Below are 22,232 nucleotides of genomic sequence, written 5' to 3'. Positions count from 1 at the left end.
AGTCCCACCTGGTCCGCATATCCCTCGAAATCTGTCCTATCCATGTACCTGTCCAAATGTCTCAACTGCTATGGTAGTCCCTGCCTCAACTACCTCATCCGGCAGCATGCATGGTTACGGATATAATTTGATATCACGCAAAGCTTTTGACTGTATCGCAGTGCATGTGACAATAATAAACCAATACCAAGTATGATTTTGCTGCAGATTCCATCATTTGCAGTCTCTTGGGTCTCCGCTCTCATTCCGTTTTTTTCCATATTTATTTGCCCTTCCCTCTATCATTCTCTCCCTCTCCACTGTTCATTCATCTATTCCCTCTGTCTCATTCTATCTCTCTCCACTGTTTAGTCATTCCACCGTTCTCTCTCCCTCCCTCCCTCTCGCTCTCTCTCTCTCCCTTTCCTTCTCTCCCTCACTATCTATCAATCTCTATCAACCTCTCTCCCATCCAGTTTCTTGTTTCCCTGTGCCCAACCCCCGGAAGTCCCGCCCTGGCACATCCCGGAGTCTAGATCGTGGGATTTCCCGAGCCTTTGCCTGATCCCGGGGCAGTGGGAGCGGCGACCAGACGCGCTGCTAACAGCGGCTCCTCTCCGCTACATTGTGTCAGTAGCCCCTCGCTGCCTTCATGAGAAGCCCAAGATGTCAGGGAAACATTACAAAGGACCTGAAGTCAGCTGCTGCATCAAGTACTTCATATTCGGCTTTAACATAATATTCTGGGTGAGTAGCATGTATGTTGCAACAGCAGAACAGGGTGGCGGGACGCTGGAAGGACGGGCGACACTGGGAAACAGAAGCGTCTGACAAGCAAATTTACAGCATTCAGTGTCCGAGACGGAGAGAGTACAAGAGGGTCTTTGTGTGTGTGTGAAACATAGAGAACCCCCAGGGCCTGCGAGGAAGCCGTCCACAAACACTGCATTCCCATTTTTACATTTTGTGCAAAAAAAAGTTTTAAAGATTTTTTTTGGTGAAATTGCACCAGTGTATTTGTTTTTTCATTGCTTGAAAATCGTTAGAAGTTATTTGTGTCCTTTATCCATTGCAGACTCCAAAACAAATTGCGACGTAGATTATGTAAGGTTCCCTGGCATCTTAACATTACAGTAAATCCTGTCTCTCGCACTTTTATACTGAATGGTCAAAATCTGCAGTTCTTTACCAGGAATGAGTTAAATAATAATCTGAAAGAAAGTTAATTTGGTTGTGATGTTTATTAGAGGCAGTGGTTTACTAGTTTAACTGGTGATGTTTTGTATAAGTTCGTAAATTCTAGGAGCAGATTTAGGTAATTCAGCCCATCAAGACTACTCTGCAATCCAATCATGACTGATCTACCTTTCCCCCTCAAACCTATTCTCCTGCCTTCTCCCCATAAACCTTGACACCCTTACTAATCAAGAATCTGTCAATATCCACCTTAACAATGTCAATTGACTTGGCCATCACAGCCATCTGTGGCAATGAATTCCACATACTCACGACCCTGGACCTTTGAGATTCTTCCCCCCCCACCTCTCATCCTTCTAAACTACAGCGAGTACAGGCCCAGTGCCTTTAAATGCTGGGACCAAAGTACGTAGAAACACGTGGAAACAAAGAACTGCAGATGCTGATTCACCATTGAGTCATACAGCGTGGAAACAGGCCCTTCGGCCAAAGTTGCCCACACCAACCAACTATTCGTATGCAACTCATAACTGTATACAATCTCTATGTGGGCAGGTGAGGAGGAATAAGTATGGTGGAAATAAGTGGGGCTGATGGGATTTCTCTGAGAGCTAGTATTGAGTTTATGGGATGAACAGCCTACACTATAATAAAATATGAAGCATTATATTCCTTTCTCTCTAGCTGTATGTGTGTGTCATTGAGGCATAGAGCTGTACAGCATCGATTCATGCCCTTCAGCCCACCGTATTCTTGCCGACCAAATTGGCATACTGGGCTAGTCGCATTTGCTTGCATTTAGAGCTTGGTTTCATTTAGAGTCTTACAGCATGTAAACAGGTCGTTCAGCCCAACTTGCCCAATTACCTTGTCCGGCAGCTCATTCCATACACCCACCACACTTGGTGTGGAAAGGTTACCCCTCGGGTTCTTCTTAAATCTCCCCCCCCCCCCCCCCCCCCCCCCCCCCCCCATTTACCAGATTTATTCCTCTCATGATTTTATATACCTCTATAAGAACAACCCTCATCCTCTGGCGTTTTTCCTTCATCTCAGTCCTAAATGGCCAACCTCTTATTCTTAAACTGTGACCCCTAGTTCTGGACTCCCCCAACATGGGGAACAATTTTCCTGCATCTAGCCTGTCGAATCCCTAAAGAATTTAATGCTTCTATAAGATTCCCTCTCATCCTAAATTACAGTGAATACAGGCCCAGTTGACCCATTCTTTCATCATATGTCAGTCCTGCCATCCAGGGAACTAACCTGGTGAACCTACGCTGCACGCCCTCAATAGCAAGAATGTTCCTCCTCAAATTAGGAGATCAAAACTGCACACAATACTCCAGATGCGATCTCACCAAGGCCCTGTACAACTGCAGTAGGATCTCTTTGCTCCTAAACTCAAAACCTCTCACAATGAAGGTCAACATGCCATTAACTTTCTTCACTGCCTGCTGTACCTGCATGCTTACTTTCAGTGACTGATGTACAAGGACACCCAGGTCTCGTTGCACCTCCCCTTTTCCTAATCTGACACCAATCAGATAATAATCTGCCTTCCTGTTCTTGCCACCATAGTGGATAACCTCACATTTATCCACATTATACAGCATCTGCCATGCATCTGCCCACTCGCTCAACCTATCCAAGTCACCCTGCAGTCTCATAGCATCTTCCTCGCAACTCACACTCTCCCAGCTTTGTGTCATCTGCAAACTTGGAGGTGTTAGGAGCAGAATTAGGCTATTCAGCCCATCATGTCTACTCCACCATTCAATCATGGCTGATCTATCTCTCTGTCCCAATCCCATTCTCCCCATGAACTGTTTTGACTGTTTCACTGTTCTATTACAATCCATGTTCTCGGGATATCAATATCTAAATCCAAATTTTATTAGTTATTTATGTTATGACATCGGTTGGAAGCTGCATACCAAATCTCGTTGCACTTATGTGCATTGACAATAAAAGATATTATTATTATTATTATTATTATTATTATTAACCTCTGACACCCTTTCTAATCAGGAATCTGTCAATCTCCACCTTAAAAATATCCATTGACTTGGCCTCCACAGCCGTCTGTGGCAATGAATTCCACAGATTCACCACCCTCTGATGAAATCAATTCTTCCTTTCTAAAGGTTCGTCCTTTTATTCTGAGGCTGTGCCCTCTGGTTCTAGATGCTCCCACTAGTGGAAACATCCTCTCCACATCCTCCCTATCCAGTTCACTTTATCCACTCCAGGCATCTGTGTGTGTGCGTAAATCTTCCTGTTTCTGTATAAGGCAGGTCCTGAACTACAAACCATTGTCATAGAGTCATAGAGTGATATAGTGTGTAAACAGGCCCTTCGACCCAACTTGCCCACACCGCCCAACATGTCCTTGTGTAGAAAGGAACTGCAGATGCTGGCTTACACCGAAGATAGATACAAAATGCTGGAGTAACTCAGCGGGACAGGCAGCATCTTCATCGAGACTGATGAAAGGACTCGACCTGAAACATCACCCGTTCCTTCTTTCCAGAGATGCCTGTCCCGCTGAGTTACTCCAGCATTTTGTGTCTGTCTTCAGTAGAAACCATTGTGTATGTGCCCCTTAAGGCCAGAAACATTACTGCTTCCTACAGTGAATGCGTTCATATGGAGTGAGACCAAGTTTTGTTTTTAATTGATGCGTCAGTTCAGAGTTTCAACATTAAATAAATGGAATTATCTTGGAAGTATTGCTCAGTGTTGCAGCTGGAGGGTGTGGATTTAAGTGTTGCAGGAGAGGTGGGAATTTGCATGATGTTTTCTGTTTTCAATTTTTATTTGATTTGGTACAAGTTTATGGCTTGCTGCTGCTTTGGAGAAACTGTATCCGAGAGTTGGGGCCGGATTTGGGAGACGTTCCCACAAGAGTACAGGAAGAGTGGTCGGGGCCTGGAACGCACTGCCAGGGTTGGTGGTGGAGGCAGTGCATTCCAGGCTTTAGATAGGCACATGGAAGTGCAGGGAATGGAGGGATATGGATCATGGGACGGCATATGAAAACAATTTAAATGAAAATCCACTACAAACATTGTGGGCCGAAGGGCCTGTTCCTGTACTGTAGTATTCTATGTTCTAGAACAAGTTGAAACATTAAGGAAAGGTTGCAGAGAAGATTTACAAGGATGTTGCCAGGACTCGAGGGTCTTTGCTACAGGGAGAGGTTGAGCCGGCTAGGACTCTATTCCTTGCAGCGCAGGAGGATGAGGGATGATTTTATAGAGGTGTACAAAATCATGAGAGGAATAGATCAGGTAAACGCACAGTCACTTGCCCAGAGTAGGGGAGTCGGTAACCAGTGGTCTTAGGTGTAAAGTGAGGGGAGAAAGATTAAAGATTTTTCACACAAACGATGGCGGGTGTATGGAACAAGCTGACAGATGAAGTCGTTGAGGCCAGTTTAAGAAACATGAAGTAGTTTAAGAAACATCTAGACAGATGCATGGAAAGGATAGTTTTTGAGGGATATGGGCCAAATGCAGGCAGGTTGGACGAGTGTAGATGGGACATGTTGGTCAACGTGGACATGTTGGGACATAGGAGCTGTTTCCACTCTCTATGAATCTATGTGTGTGAAGGTGTTATGTACTCTCTAGGTGTGTTAGATACAAAATAAATGTTGGAAATACTTGGGCAGGCAGCTTCCATAGCGAGTAGAAAACAGTGTTAATGTTTCAGGTGAGGGGCCCTTTGTCACGTGTGATGAAGTGTCTCTTGTTGACCTTAAATGGTAACCCTGCCATTCTTCCCCTACATCGACATACAGTGTGGAAACAGGCCCTTCGGACCAACTTGCTCACGCCAAACACCTCCCATCTACACTTGTCCCATCTACCTGCGTTTAACTCGAAGTAGATGGATGAACAAATAGGGGAGATGGAACCTGAAACCTTCATTGCAGGGTGGAAATGTCAAGGACTAGTCTTCAGATGAGAGGGGCAAGTTTATATACACTGAGTAGGGGGCTGGGGCCTGGAACACTGCCGGGGTAGTGGTGGAGGCAGGTACAACAGTGACTCTCACGAGACATTTAGATGGGTACATGGATATGGAGAGTATGGATCACATGCAGGCAGAGGAAATTAGCATCGTACTTGGCACAGATATTGTTGGCTGAAGTGCCTGTTCGTGTGCTGTTCTAGAGCATAGAACAGTACAGCACAGGAAAGGCCCTATGGCACACAACATGTTGGTGCCAAACACAATGTCCTGTTAAACGCCACCGCTGGCAATGCATTCCAGGCCCCGACCACTCCCTGTGTTAAAAAAAACTTGCCCCGCACATCTCCATTAAACTTTCTCCTTTTCACCTTGTAGCAATGCCCATTAGTGTTAGACATATCCACCCCAGTTCTCCCCGTCTACCCTATCTATGCCTCGTAATTTTACATACTTCTATCAAGTCTCCCCTCAACCACCGTTCCAGGGAAAACAATCCAAGTCTATCCAACTTCTCCCTGTAGCTGAAACCCCATAATCCAGGCAGCATCCTGGTAAACCACCTCGGCACCCTCTCCAGAGCCTTCACATCCTTCCTGTAATGGGGTGACCAGAACTGCACGCAGTTGTTCTCTGTTCTAAGTAATCTGCTGCTTATCAGTAGGATTGGAACATGATTGTGAAGTGCCAGCGCATACCACCAGGCTTAATTGACTTATTCTGTGTAGTACTATTTCCCATATTTGTCATGGTTTCCTGGAGCCCAGAACAACATCCATTGAAATCTGTTGCGTGTATTAGATTGCTCCGGGGATTCATCCCTGGATAAACCATTTGATCTTCCCTTCCTCCCTCCAGTAATCTTGGTGTTCCAGGAAATTGGTGATGCCAATTAATATTTATCTATAACATTAAAAGTGTTAGCAAGAATTGCAATATCATTTTATTGCTTGCATTTGTTTTTGTTTAAATGGGCTACTTGAAGCAGCGTTCCTAGGGTGCTATAGTGCAGAAACAATGCCCTTCGGCACTGCTTGACCTTGCCGACTAACGTGCCCCATCTACACTAGTCCTACCTGCCCGCCTTTGGCCCATATCCCCCTAAACCTATCCTCTCCATGTACCTGTCCAAATGTCTATCAAATGTTATGATAGTAACCTGCCTCAACTACCTCCTCCGGCAGCTCATTCATAACTCACAGGAGCAGAATTGAGCCATTTTGTCCATACAGTCTACTCTGCCATTCAATCATGGCTGATCTATCTTTCCCTCTCAACCCCATTCTCCTGCCTTCTCCCTGTAACCTTTGACACCCTTAATACGTTAACAAGTCAAACTACCTCCACCAACAGATTGTTCCTTACCCCCACCACACTTTGTGTAAAAGATGCTACCCTTCTGGTTCATATTAAATCTCCCCCCCCCCCCTCACCCTAAACCTGTCTCCTCTGTTTTCTTGATTCTCCTACTCTGGGCAAAAGACTCTTCTTATGAACATTCAGTTGTGAAAAGGTTGGAGAGGGTTTGGATTGTCACAGTGAGTCATTTGCTGTCACCAGATTAGCTGGAAGAGGCATCTCACTGAAGCATGCAAGAACATGAAACACATCAAAGAAAATGAGTCTCAGTTCAGAGGTTCAAAGGTCATCTTATTGTCACATGTACCATTAAGGTACAGAGTGATATGCAAATTACCATACAGCCATACAAAAAAAAGGATCAAAGAACTAAATGAAAGATAACATAAACATCCGCCACAGTGGATTCCCCACATTCCTCACTGTGATGGAAAGCGATAAAGTCCAATCTTCTTCCTCTTTATTCTCCCGCGGTCGGGGCAGTCGAACCATTCGCAGTCGGAGCGATCGGACCCCCCCCTACATAAAACAAGTTAAAAAACAGTGAAACATACATTTAACACATACTAAAACACAACAAAGAAGGAAGGGACAGACAGACTGTTGGCGAGGCAGCCACTGCTGGCGCCACCCGGTTGAATTGGTGGTACTTTAGAATTCCAAATGTAATTTTAAAGAAAGAGGACATCTCAGATGTCCCAGAATAGGAAGCCTCGTCGTGGAAGGAAACACGGTGAAGACACAGGAATTAAGTAAAGGGGATTGAGTCTTTGCATGGGCCAGGGTGGGATGAAGTGTAGTCCAGGTAACGGTGGGAGTTAGTGGGTTTGTAGTAGGTATCAGTTGATATTTTTTCTGCTGTGATGGAGACAGAGAGATCAAGAAAGGGGAGAAAGGTGTCGGAGACAGTCTAAGTGAATTTGAGGGCAGGGTGGAAGTTAGTGATGTTAGACTTGTTCGAAGTCAACAAGTTCTGCATGGGGGCAGGAGGCAGCCCTGATACAGGCATCGATGCAGCGGAGAAAGAGTTGAGAGATGGTACCAGTTTAAGTTTGGAACAAGGACCGTTTAACATAACCAATAAAAAAATCCCTGGATCCACCAATTGACTTAGAGATACAGCAGGAAACAGGTCCATCGAGTCCACGCCGACCATCGATCACCCCATGCACTAGTAATATCTTGCACCCCAGGGGGCAATTTACATGACAAACCTGCACGTCTTTGGAATGTGGGAGGAAATCGGAGCACCCGGAGAAAACCCACACGGTCACAGGGAGAATGTGCAAACACCGTACAGACAGCACCCGTAGTCAGGATCGAACCCAGGTCTCTGGCGCCGTGAGGCAGCAACTCTACGGCTGCACCACCACGCTGCTCCGTGTAACAATATAAATTTCACATGCAGGGAAGAGGGGCGTAAAACATCTAATTAATTCTCCCTGGGAACAGCAATGAGTTGCATTACCACGGTAACTTAAATATGGTGAGCGAAGGATTCCTTGGCACCGCATTCAATGCTCCCGAAATAGCACTGACGCTAAAGTAAATAAAAACACAAGATACTTAGCAGGTCAGGCCAGCATCTGTGAAGAGATGTGTGAAGAAGCTGGATAGGGCACTGAGAAGATTTACAAGGATGTTGCCAGGAATTGAGGGTCTGAGCTATTGGGAGAGGTTGAGCAGGCTAGAACTTTATTCCTTGGAATGCAGGAGGCCAAGGGGTGATCTTATTTGACGTGTACAAAATTATGAGGGGAATAGATCTGGTAAATGCACAGGGTAGGAGATTAAAGAACAGGAGGACATGGGTTTAAAGTGAGTGGAGAACGATTTAATACGAACCCGGGGTGCAACATTTTCACACAGAGGATGGTGGGTATATGCAATGAACTGCCAGAGAAAGTAGTTGAATCAGGTACTATCTATATAACTAAAAGTCTCATCTTGACCACTTCCTGTCTGCACTATATATTGATTTTTGAAAAACGCTACCATATATCGCTATGATTTTTGGCCATCTTACTCACAGTCCTCCTCCGCAGAGGCAGCCCCGAGGATTTTTCAGATCAATGAAAAATAAAACAGTTATGTATATTTAAAAAATCTTGGGATCAGCTGATTGGTCCTCTCGCCTAATCACCATGATGAAGGTAACGCCCCTTCTGGGGGATCAGGAGTATAATGCCCAAATGGCATGGAATTGCATTTGAATTTAGTGGCCTGCACTCTGCTGGAATGGTATGAAATTACATTTGAATTTGGTAGCCTGCACTCTGCTTGAAATGGTATGAAATTGCATTTGAATTTGGTGGCCTGCACTCTGCTTCAAATGGCATGAAATGAATGTGGTGGCTTGCACTCTGCTTGAAATGGTATGAAATTTATTTGGTGGCCTGCACTCTGCTTGAAATGGTATGAAATGAATTTGGTGGCCTGCACTCTGCTTGAAATGGATTTTCAAGGAATAGCCGTGAGTGAACTGTCAGCCCACCAGCCGTGAGTCAATCAACTGCTAGCCCAACAGCCGTGAGCGAGTGAACTGCCAGCCCAACAGCCGTGAGTGAGTGAACAGCCAGCCCACCAGCCGTGAGTGAGTGAACTGCCAGCCCACCAGCCGTGAGTGAGTGAACTGCCAGCCCACCAGCCGTGAGTGAGTGAACTGCCAGCCCACCAGCCGTGAATGAGTGAACTGCCAGCCCAAGAATCCATTCGGCCCACAATGTCCTTTCTAGCCATCTGGAAACCAGTCCGTTCGGCCCACAACACCTATACTAGCGCTCCAGAAAGCGCGCCCCCCCCCCCCCGCCACTGGCCACCAATATTGAAATTGGTGGAGAGGTGGAATATTGCGTTGGGGGGCCAGCCAGGATTGAAAAGGATTGGAAAGGTTTAGAGAGATATGGGCCAAACGTGAGCAGAGGGTCGAGCTTAGATGGGCATCTTTGGTTGGCATGAATGAGTTGGACTGAAGGGTTTGTTTCCGTGCTGTACGACTCTGATGTTACAAACTTTTCAGTATTGACACTGCGCCAGTTAGGGAAAGTTTAACACCAGTTACCGAGAGCTGGGTCAAAGAGGTAGTTTTGAGTGTCTTAATGGACGACACAGTGTCTTAACAACAGTGCTGCTGCCTTACAGTGCCAGAGACCCGGATTCGATCCTGACTATGAGTGCTGTCTGTACAGAGTTGAGTTTAGTTTATTGTCACATGTACCAAGGTAGAATGAAAAACTTTAGTTGCATGCTAACCTTTGTTGCGAGTTTATACATTCTCCCAGTGACTGCGTGGATTTTCTCTGGATGAACCTTTGGGATTCTTCACCCCACAGGGCCACGGGGGTGCCCATTTGAGACACGTTGAAAGATTTTTGTATGTGGATATTTTTAAGGTGGAAATTGACAGATTCTTGATTAGTACGGATGTCAGGGGTTATGGGGTGAAGGCAGGTGAATGGGGTTAAGAGGGAAAGATAGATCAGCCATGATTGATTGGTGTAGACTTGATGTGCCAAATGGCTTAATTCTGCTCCTATAACCTATGAATTCATGACATAGATGGTTAACATGACAGAGATCTGCTTTGATCTTATTGAATTATCAGCAGGAATGAGGAGCTGAATGGCCAAATGCATAATGTTTTTGCAGTGCAGATGCATTGGGATTAGAAACTTGTGCTGCCAGAGAGTTTGTGGAAAATAAGGATGATCATTTTAAGATTTAGATGCTGGGTTACGAAAAAGACACAAGAGTGGATGAGAAAGTGGGATAACATTCAGCTATTGTGATCGATGGTCGAAGCGGACTTTGTGGGCTGAAGGGCCTGTTTTCATGCTGTCCTCCAAACTAAACTAACCACCAACTAAACTGCAAACCAACCTCCCTTCCATTGACTCCATCTACACCTTGCGCTGCCTCAGCAAGGTCACCAGCATAATCAAGGATGGGTTGCGCCCCAGTCACTCCCTTATCTCCCCTCTCCTATCGGGCAAAAGGTATAGAAGTATGAAAACACACACCTCCAGATTCAGGGACAGTTTCTTCCATGCTGTTAACAGGCAACTGAACTATCCCATCAACAACTAGAGAGCAGTCCTTTGCTACTATCTACCTCAATGGAGACTCTTGGACTATCTTTGATCAGACTTTACTGGACTTTATCTTGCACTAAACTTGTTCACATTGTTCCCTTTATCATGTATCTGTGCACTGTGGATGGCTCGATTGTAATCATGTATTGTCTTTCCACTGACAGGTTAGCACGCAACAACCTCGGTACCCGTGACAATAAACTAAACTGAGCCCTCAGTAGATTTTTAAGTGTGGGAGGTGTTTGGAGTTGGGCATATTGCTTGCAGTGACGTATGCCTACAGAGCCTGGTGACAGTTTGCAAGCGTACTCTGCTGCTGCATTGATGAATGCATTAGCAGGCAGAGCATGCACGCATTATCACGGGTTCCAAGGCTGTGTCACAGGAACTGCAAACCTTGCAGCAACCAGGGAGCTTGAGGGCCCTTGCCTAACTGTGAGACTGGCGAGCCATCTACAGCAGCCGGCCTGAGCCTGGGCCAGCCCTCTGTAATGCAATAACGTCATGTTTTAAGCAGGGGTTACGTGCTTGAAAAGCAGCCTGTAATTCAAAAGCGCGCATAGTAAACAAATTCCTGACTATGCTGTCAGCGGTAAATTTGAGCATGTTTTTCCAAAAATACCACCGCGTACAGTAAATCAGACTTTGGCATTAAAGGAACAAGCCTGTTATTTCAGGAATGCATCCAGCAAACACATGTAAAACGCAAGGTGGCTGTATTAAAACTACTAGAGGGCATAGGTTTAAGGTGAGAGGGGCTAGAGAAGATGTGGGCGTTTTTTTTACACAGAGTGTGATGGGTGCCTGGATCGCGCTGCCAGGGGCGGTGGTAGAGGCAGATACGATGGTGGTGTTTAGGAGACTTTTGGATAGGCACATGGATATACAGGGCATGTTCCAGTTCGAGGGCAGCCTGCGGCCCAGAATGTCCACTGCAGATGTTCAGTGTGAGGTCAGCAGCGGAGTGGACAGTTCAGCCCTTGCTTCTGCCGCTCAACATCTGATCTTTACCCAGCCTCGTGTCACTTCTGTCTCAGTTTTTGCACAGAACGGTTTAGGGGGATATGGACCAAACGTGGGCAAGTGGGAATGGGGGGGTAAAAAAGCTTTTCACTGCAACTCGGTACATGTGATAATAAGCTAAAGTAAACTAGTGTAGGGGCATTGTGGTTGGCATGGGCAAGTTGGGCAGAAGGGACTGCATCCTGGCAGCACCATCCACCCTACAGTATGAGTGGGAATTGAACCCTCTTGACGGAATTAAGAGCATGCCAACTTGGATTGGTTTCTCTGGGATGTCAGAAGCTGAGGGTAGACCTGATAGAAGTATATAAAATGACGAGAAGCATACATAGGGTAGAGGGCATAGCATTAATATGAAAGGGGGGAAAATTGTTCAAGTTTAAAGGAGGGGCAAGCTTTTTACACAGGGTGGTGGGAGCCTGGCCCGCGCTGCCAGGGGTGGTGGTGGGGGCAGATACCATAGTGGCATTCAAGATGCTTTTAGATAGGTGCATGGAAGTGCAGGGAATGGAGGGATATAGGAGGACCAGAGGCCACAGCATCAGAATAAAAGGATGCACCTTTAGAAAGAAGATGAAGAGGAATTTCTTTATTCAGAGGGTGGTGAATCTGTGGAATTTATTGCCACAGAAGGCTGTGGAGGCCAAGTCAGTGGGTATTGACAGATTCTTGATTAGCAAAGGTGCCAGGTGTCAAGGGAAGAAGGCAGGTGAATGGGGTTGAGAGGGAAAGATGGATCAGCCATGATTAAACGGTGGAGTAGACTCGATGGGCCCCAATGGCCTACTCGTGCTCCTGGAGCTTATGAATTTATCTTATAGATCATGTGCAGGCAGAGGAGATTAGTTTAAATTTGCATCATATTCAGCACATACGTTATGGGATGAAGGGCCTGTTCCAGTGCTGCACTGTTTTATGAGCCACAGCAGACATTGCAGCGTGCAGTAACTAGATTAATATTTAATCAGCTGCAAAGTTTGCTCAGTCAAGATGTTTCAAGTTGTGGATTGAGAAGAAATTAAGCGTTATGAACAGTGAGGAGAGTAGTGAGTGACATTGGGATATTTAAGAAGGAACTGCAGATGCTGGAAAATCGAAGGTAGAAAAAAGTGCTGGAGAAACTCAGCGGGTGCGGCAGCATCTATGGAGCGAACGAAATAGGTAACGTTTCGGGCCAAAGACTGATCTGATGTAGGGTTGGGGGGGGGGGGGGGGGGGTAAGAAGAAAGGAAGAGGAGGAGTCAGAGGGCTGAGGGAGAGCTGAGAAGAGGAGGAGACAATAAGGGCTGCCGGAAATTAGAGAAGTCAATGTTCATGCCATTGGGGTGTAAACTGCCCAATCGAAATATGAGGTGCTGCTCCTCCAATTTCCGGTGGTGTTCACTCTGGCCACAGAGGAGGCCCAGGACAGAAAGGTCGGATTCAGAATGGGAGAGGGAGTTGAAGTGCTGAGCCACAGGGAGATCAGGTTGGTTAATGCGGACCGAGCGGAGGTGCATTGGGACGTTGGAGAGAGCGTGGTATGGGCAGACACTGGGATAACACGTTCCCCTCCCATTGTTACCTCCCCGTGAGCCGTGCACAGCAAACATCTCCCGGCGAGCTGCGGCTGTATCCCAACAGCAAGCCTGGCTCGCCCGCCGTGGAACTGAGAACCTACCCCTGGAGACGGAAGCCCCTGCTCACCCCTGAAGACCGGGAACTGGAGAGAAGGATGGAGGGAGATAGCGGCAGATGCTGGACAAAGGGCTGGTAAGAAGAACGGGTGGGTATCTTCCCTTCTGCTCCCTCAAGGTCGGCTGTGGGGGGCACCCCCCGGGGAACAAGGGCTGAAGGTGGCCGGGCAAGGAGAGGGACGACGGTTCACGGGATGACCGGAATGGAGGCGATGGCTGCAACGGGCCTTTGTGGCCAAAACGGCGACTCCTGCATATGGCTCGGCGGGCTGTTCTGTACTAACAAGGGGATTGTGCTTATATATGGTGACAATCTTGCTGAGCTGTGGGACAAAAAAACGTATTTCACTGTACCTTGGTACACGTGATAACGAAGAAACCATTGAACCATTGATGCAAAGAATTGCAGCTTAATGCTTCCATGAGAAAATGAGAGACGGTTTAAATCAGAGGTACAGGAACACATAACAAGTGTGGATATAATACGCAAGAGTGTTGCATCTACCAGCAATGGAACAATGAAAATTGTACTTGCTGCTGCTGCTGCTTTACAGGCCCATCAAAGCAATAGCACACAAACAAATATACAATAATCAACAATACAATGAATTAATAATAGGTAATGCAAAGTAACCAGAACATAATAAATATATAACCAAAGTACATAGTGCAAAGTTCATTGTGGGTCATAGAGGCAAAGAGTCGTACTGTGTAGAAACTGGCCCTTTGGCCCAGCTCATCCATGCCAACCAAGATACCCCATCTACGCTGGTCGCATTTGCCCATGTTTGGCCAATATCCCTCTAAACGTTTTGTATCCGTACACCTGTACAAGTCCTTTAAATGTCGTTATAGTACCTGCCTCGGCTCTTCCCTGTGGCAACTCGTTCCATATTCCCACCTCCCTCTGTGTGAAAACAAGTTATAGTTGCTGAGGTAGGGTTGAGGTTAGTGTGGTGCAGTGTTCAACGAACAAGCTGTTCTGGAGGTCACGGTTTTCAGGCTCCTGTACCAGATGGTAGCTGTGAGATGAGAGTGTGGCCAGGGTGGTGTGGGTCTGTGGTGATATTAGCGGCGGTATTGAGGCGGCGGCTCTTGTAGGTCCATTTTAATGAAACATGCAGGGCACAGTTGAGAAAGCCATTGAGAAATAAAAAATATAGCTCTTTTTCAAGAAAATGTTGCAATGAGCCTTTTAAAAGCAATGATCCACAGATCATCCTCTGACTAAAGAAATTCCTACTCATCTTCTTTCTAAAGGTATGTCCTTTTATTCTGAGGTTGTGCCCTCTGGTCCTAGACTTGCCCACTAGTGGAAACATTCACTGTATGCAGGCCTTTCACTATTCGGTAAGATCCCTGCACATCCTTCTAAACTCCAGCGAGTACAGGCCCAGTGCCATCAAACGCTCATCATACGTTAACCCAGTCACCCCCGGGATCATTCTCGTAAACCTCCTCTGGACCCTCTCCAACACCAGCTTATCCTTCCTCAGATATTGGGCCCAAAACTGCTCACAATATTACAAATGCGGTCTGACCATCACCCTATAAAGCCTCAGCATTCCATCCCTCTTTTTGTATTTGTTTCCTTTCAAATTAAGCATCTGTCTTGATGGGCTGAATGGTCTGCCCTGTCCTTGAAGCTTGACAGGTGATTTGGGCAGTACGAGGACTGACACGTTGCCTATATTGTCCAAAGCTGGGTGAGGGGATCATTTCAGGAACTGATCTAGAGTAAATGGTTGCTAGGGCAACAGGACACAGTCAACGAGGCCAGGTTGAGAATTTGGTTCCAAACAGTTTTTTATTTCACTTTCATTGAATACGTCATGGTAAATATTTCTCAAAAAATAATGCCTTGACGTCTCCTGTTCTCATGTTCCCCGTTGCTATAGTAATGATTTGCTAGGTCAAGTGAAGATTTTTCTTTCCCAAAGGTTTTTTGTTTTTTCTATCCACTGATTGGTGATCTTTAGATAGACAGAAAGTGTTGGAGTAATTCAGCCGGGCAGGCCGAAGGGTTGGCTTGATGGCGCAGTGGTAGAGTTGCTGCCTTACAACGCCAGAGACCTGGGTTCGTTCCTGACCATGGGTGCCGTCTGTACGTAGTTTGTACATTCTACTTGTAACCGCGAGCGTTTTCTCCGGGTGCTCCGGTTTGTTCACACATTCCAAAGACACGCGGGTTTGTAGGTTAATTGACTTGTGTAAGTTGCCTCTAGTACATAGGATAGAACTCGTGCACGAATGATCGATGATCAGCTTGGACTCCGTGGGCCGAAGGGCCTGTTTCCATGCTGTATCTCTAAAGTAAGTTGAACTGACTCCCACTGAATGAATAAAACAATATCTGACCAGGAAGCATAGTTTAACTGAACCAGGGTGCACTGAAGTCATCAGTTCCTAATTGATCTGACACCCAATTGGTCTGCCTTTCAATCGTGGTTGATTTTCTCTCTTAATACCATATTCCTACCTCCACACCATGCCCTTGATCTCTGCGTTTGACCAACTGCTATCCTCTAGATGCTGTTCCTGTATTTTGACCATCATGTTATGGAAAACTCAGCAAGGGTTCAGAGTGTTTAATTATATATACTAGGACAGGAACAATTAAATTCTTACTTGCTGCAACTTTACGGGCACATTAGAGTCTGGAGATACAACATGGAAATGGGCCCTTTGGCCCACTGAGTCAACATTGATCACCCATTCACGCTAGTTCTATGTTATCCCACTTTCTCATCCACTCCCTACACAGCGAGGAGTGGGGATTCTACAGAGGACAAGTTAACCTTCCAACCTGCACGCCATTAGGATGTGGGTGGAAACTGGAGCACCCGGAGTATACCCACGGGGAGGACATGCAAACTCCACACAGACAGCTTTCGAGTTCTGTGCCAGAGACCCGGATTTGATCCGGGCCACGGGTGCTGTCTGTAAAGAGTTTGTACATTCTCCTAATGGTTTTATCTGGGTGCTCTGGTTTCCTCCCACATTCCAAAGAGGCGCAGGTTTGTAGATTAATTGGCTTTGGTAAAAATTGTAAATTGTCCTAGTGTGTAGGATAGTGCTAGTCTACTGCGTGATCGCTGATCAGCGCGGACTCGGTGGGCTGAAGGGCCTGTTTTCCCGCTGTATCTCTAAACTAAACTAAACTATGTACTTGAAATTTATTGTGAGCCTGGGATGATGTATAGTTGATGCTGGTAATCTGACATCGTTCCCTGTTGTCTGAAAGAATAGCATTTGGGTATGATTCTGTTTTGCTTTGACTTTTCAGTCATTGTCAGGTAAATCACTGGACCATATAAAGAAATGGATGAAATGTCAGTCTGTAGGGACTTGTGGCATCATGACAATTGGTGAGGCAGTATATTATGTTGCGCTGTGATAAATGTTTTGCAGTATGCTCATTCAGTGGTGAGTCATTGTGATACAGAGAACCCATGCCGAATTTGATCTTGTTCCCTCCGTGGGGAAACCCTTTGCAATTTCCTGCGGTCTTGGATGGATCTGTTCCCCACCCCCCTCAATCGCAGCATGGTTGGGGAACGGCGCTAACCAAGACAGCAAGAAATTGCAGAGTTGTGGACGTGCCCCAGACTATCATGTAAAGCAACCTCCCTTCCATTGACTCCATCTATACTTCATGCTGCTTCGGCAAGGCCACCAGTGTAATTGAGGGCCAGTCTCACCCCGGTCACTCCCTCTTCTCCCCTCTCCCATCAGGCAGGAGGTACAGAAGCGTGAAAACGCACACCTCCAGATTCAGGGACAGTTTCTGTCCACTCACCAACTGGGGAGTGGTTCCCCTTGGACTATCTTTAATTGGATTTAACTGGACTTTATCTTGCACTAATTCCCTTTATCTTGTACTAATTCCCTTTATCCTACATCTGTACACTGTGGATTGTAATCATGTGCACTCTTTCCGCTGAAAAACCTTTCACTGTACCTCGGTGACACTAAACTAAAAGATGGTGCCAGAACGAGGTGACTGTGTATGTTGCTCCCAGAAGAGGGTCTGCCATCATCCATCCAGTCGATATGCGCTTTTGGAAATACCTGCTTGAATAAGACCATAATACGTAGATACAGAATTAAGCCGTTTGGCCCATCTACTCTGCTCCACCATTAGCTCCTGGCCGATCTATCGTTACCACTCAAACCCATTCTCCAGCCTTCCTGGAATCTTTGATGCCCTTACTAAATGAGCGGCACAATGATACAGTGGTAGAGTTACTGCCTCACAATGCCGGAGGCCTAGGTTTGCACCTGACTACGGGTGCTGTCTACAAACAGTTTGTACGTTACTCCTTGTGACTGAGGATGCTCCATTTTCCACCCACATTCCAAAGACATGTGGGTTTGTAGCAGGGCAGAGGAATCGGAGTCGGAACAATTTTGGTGTTGCTGGAGTCGGTAAAATAGTCCTGACTCCGACCTCAACGTAATTTTCAGAGACTGCGTAAATCGGAAAAAAATCCCACTTTTTAAACATACTGCACACATTATTTCCGATTACGAATTTTCATGATTTACTGCAAATGAAAATCGTCAGTGATAATTCATTCCTTCTCAACAGCAGTAAACACTCATCTTGACAAAAAATCTGGTAATTTTTCGTCAATACAAACCATAATTTCTACTTTCAGTGGGATGCCTGGCACAATATTCTAGGTTGAAAGGTTAGTAAGGGGTTGGGTAATGAAGGGAAAAAAAGGTCAGGGCTCATTTAGGTAAAAGTATAGTAACCTAAACTAACGGGGGGCAGCGTTCCCCTGACCACCCCCCCCAACCTAACCTAAACTAAACTAAAAGGGGGGGCTACGTTCTCTTGACCCACCTAATCCCTTAAAACAAGTTTCCTCAAATTATTCAGGACATGGGTTTAAAAGTTAGCCTGATGATTCATGTACGTAGTTCTTATAGTATAATTGAGTATAGAAGCTGGGATGTAATGTTAAAATTGTACAAGGCATTGGTGAGACCTAATCTGGAGTATGGTGTACAATTTTGGTCGCCCAATTATAGGAAGGACGTCAACAAAATAGAGAGAGTACAGAGGAGATTTACTGGAATGTTGCCTGGGTTTCAACAACTAAGTTACAGAGATAGGTTGAATAAGTTAGGTCTTTATTCTCTGGAGCGCAGAAGGTTAAGGGGGGACTTGATAGAGGTCTTTAAAATGATGAGAGGGATAGACAGAGTTGACGTGATCAAGCTTTTCCCTTTGAGAATAGGGAAGATTCAAACAAGAGGACATGACTTCAGAATTAAGGGACAGAAGTTTAGGGGTAACATGAGGGGGAACTTCTTTACTCAGAGAGTGGTAGCGGTGTGGAATGAGCTTCCAGTGGAAGTGGTGGCGGCAGGTTCGTTGGTATCATTTAAAAATAAATTGGATAGGCATATGGATGAGAAGGGAATGGAGGGTTATGGTATGAGTGCAGGCAGGTGGGACTAAGGGAAAAAAGTTGTTCGGCACGGACTTGTAGGGCCGAGATGGCCTGTTTCCGTGCTGTAATTGTTATATGGTTATATGGTTATGAAGTGCCATCTTGTGTAATGTCATCATAGCAGATTTAGAATTATTATATTTAGGGGTCGGGATCTGAGTCAGATACACAAGAAATCAAGGAGTCGGAGTCGGGTATTTTGGGTATCGACTGGTTTGTAGGTTAATTGGCTTCTGTAAATTGCCTCCTCGTGTGTAGGATAGAACTAGTGTACGGAGTGATTGTTGGTCGGTACGGACTCAGTGGGCTGAAGGGCCAGTTTCCATGCTAATTCTCTAAAACTAATCAAGAACATATCAATCCCCACTTTAAAATACCTTGAAGAATACCAAAAGAATCTTGTAGAGATTCCTGGCCGAAAGGCCTGATTCCATGCTGTATTTCTAAACTAAACTAAACATGCCTTCACACTTCAGTGTGAGGAATTGCAAAGTGGATTGTCGGCCACCGATTACCTGTTCACACAAGTTCTATTTTATCCCACTTTCCCATCCACTCCCTGCACGCAGGGGGCAATTTGCAGAGGGCTAACTAACCTTCAAACCCACACGTCTCTGGGATGAGGGGGGAAACTTGAGCACCCAGAGGAAACCCATGCCGTCACAGGGTGAATGTGCAAACTCCACACCGAGAACGCCCGAGTGTCGGATCGAACCAGGGTCTCTGGTGCCGTGAGGCAAATAAGTTAGATTTCATTCAACCATTTCCTACTCCAGTCTTTTTTTTCAGAGGCAGATTATTTTCCTCTTGTGTGCAGAAAAATGCAGATGGGTTCTTGAGAAGTTTGGGTGGCATGGTGGAGCACGGGTAGAGTTGCTGCCCTACAGCGCTAGAGACACGGGTTCGATCTGACTATGGGTGCTGTCTGTACGCAGTTTGTACATTCTCCCTGTGACTGGGTTTTCTCCAGGTGCTCTGGTTTCCTCACACACTCCAAAAACGTACAGATTTGTAGGTTAATTGGCTTTGGTAGAATTGTTCCGAATGTGTAGGATAGTGTTAATGTACAGGGTGATCGCCGGTCTGCATGGACTCGGTGGGCCGAGGGGTCTGTTTAGGCGCTGTATCTCTAAACTACTAAAGTTTCTTCGGATCTGTTTCTTAGTTTCAGTCTCTTGACTGCAGATTGTTGATTCCTTGCTAATCCAAGAGAGGTCCATATGTTTCCAATTTGACCAGATGGGGCTGAAAGTTCCTTTGCTGCCAAGTATCAAAGCAGCATGTGAAATATCTATTTGAAGGAATTGACAAATACTGGAAAAGCAGAATGATTTCTATGTTGAACCGTGACATGGTATGTTTAAAACATTCGTTATGCTGATAAAGGTTTGTACTCGGGCATTTCAACATAAAGATTACTGAAGGTTGCCATATGATTTGAGCTAGTCTCAATGATGTTTGGTGTACTTTGCTGTAAACCAGCATCTGTAGTTCCTTGGTTATTCAACAAGATCCTGCCTGACCTGAGTATTGTGTGGTGGGGATATGGAAAGAGCTGCCAGGGCAACTAGTTGAGGCAGGTGCTATAACAACATTTAAAAGACATTGGACAAGGACATGGATGGGAAAGGTCAGGAGTGCTTCATTGTCATATGTACTGACACAGAACAATGAAATTCTTACTTGCAGCAGCACAACAGGTATGTAAACACAATAAATCGATTATCGTAGTGGAATTTCACAGGGATCTGTGCTGGGACCTCTGCTGTTTGTGATATATATAAATAACTAGTACGTAAATGGAAAAGGGTTGGTTTGTAAGTTTGCAGGTTGCAGTCTCTGGGTGTTCCGGTTTCCTCCCACATCCCAAAGACGTGTGGGTTAATTGGTCCTCTGTAAATTGTCCCGAGTGTGTAGGGAGTGATGAGAAAGTGGGATAACATAGAACTGGTGTGAACGGGTGATTGATGGTTGGTGTGGACTGGATGAGCCGAAGGCCCTGTTTCCATGCTGTATCTTGAAACTAAACTAATAGGAGTCGGTCCTGACTACGGGTGCTGTCTGTATAGAGTTTGCACGTTCTCCGTGTGACCACGTGGGTTTCCTTCAGGTGCTCCGGTTTCCTCCCATGTTCCAAAATCGTGCAGGTTTGTAGGTAAATTGTCCCTAGTGTGTTGGATAGAACTAGTGATCACTGGTCAGCATGGACTCGGTGGGCTGCTGGGCCTGTTTACACACTTTCTCTAAACTAAACTCTTAAGTTATCAGATTGATGAAAGTTAACAAACTTCATGGCAACCAATCTTTGGGATAGGTTTTGCTCCTATTTGGAAGATAATGAGTTAATTAGGACATTCAGCAAGGCTTTGTACATGGTCGATCATGTCTCACTAGCTTTGAGTTTTTTTAGGAGCAGACAAAGACATAGCCATGTTCCTATCCAGAAGCATCTCAAATGCCACAATCATATCTGCCTCTACCATCATCCCACAGTTTGTTCCTGGCACCCACCTTTGTAAGTCTCCACATATCTCCATATAACAATTACAGCAAGGAAACTGGCCATCTCGGCCCTACAAGTCCGTGCCGAACAATTATTTTCACCTAGTCCCATCTACCTGCACTCAGACCATAACCCTCCATTCCTTTCCCATCCATATGCCTATCCCATTTATTTTTAAATGATAAAATCGAACCTGCCTCCACCACTTCCACTGGAAGCTCATTCACAGCTACCACTCTCTGAGTAAAGAAGTTCCCCCTCATGTTACCCCTAAACTTCTGTCCCTTAATTCTGAAGTCATGTCCTCTTGTGTGAATCTTCCCTACTCTCAATGGGAAAAGCTTGTCCACGTCAACTCTGTCTATCCCTCCCATCATTTTAAAGACCTCTATCGAGTCCCCCCTTAACCTTCTGCGCTCCAGAGAATAAAGACCTAACTTATTCAACCTTTCTCTGTAACTTAGTTGCTGAAACCCAGGCAACATTCTAGTAAATCGCCTCTGTACTCTCTCTATTTTGTTGACATCCTTCCTATAATTGCCTTTAAACATTGCCCCTCTCACCTTAAAGCTGTGCCCTCTACTATTTGTTTTTTTTCCATCCTTGAAAACAGTTCATACTGTCTACCCTATCAATGTCTGATAATTTTATGTACTTCTATCAGGTTCCCCAAAATCCTCTTAAATGCCACTGTCGTACCTGGCAGACCAACCCAGGTGCCCACCACCCTCTGTGAGAAAAATAAGTTGACCTGCACATCTCCTTTAAACTTTGTCCCTCACACCTTAAAGCTGTGCCCTCTAGTTTTTTACATTTCCATGCTGGGGAAATGGTTCTGACTGTCTACACTATCTTTGCCTCTGATAATTTAAAATACTGCTATCAGGTCTTCCCATAACCTCCAACGTTTCAGAGATTCTAGTTTAAGAATTCTCGAACCTGGGAAAATTTTGAGGGAAGA

The 22,232-nt window shown here is 45.6% G+C and overlaps 1 protein-coding gene across 1 annotated transcript in view; it reads left to right on the top strand.

The window, feature by feature from the left end:
- Positions 1–487: 487 nt before the first annotated feature.
- tspan5 (tetraspanin 5) overlaps positions 488–22,232 on the top strand; it is a 70,464-nt gene continuing 48,719 nt past the window's right edge. Inside the window, exon 1 of the mRNA XM_033022679.1 lies at positions 488–726. Coding sequence (XP_032878570.1) covers positions 646–726 — 81 coding nt within the window. The 5' untranslated portion in view covers positions 488–645. The remainder of the gene's footprint in view (positions 727–22,232) is intronic.

This window comes from Amblyraja radiata, chromosome 1, assembly GCF_010909765.2.
Source record: "Amblyraja radiata isolate CabotCenter1 chromosome 1, sAmbRad1.1.pri, whole genome shotgun sequence".
Lineage (NCBI taxonomy): Eukaryota > Metazoa > Chordata > Chondrichthyes > Rajiformes > Rajidae > Amblyraja > Amblyraja radiata.
Note: the sequence above shows the minus strand (reverse complement) of the source record. Positions and strands in the feature narration are given on the sequence as shown.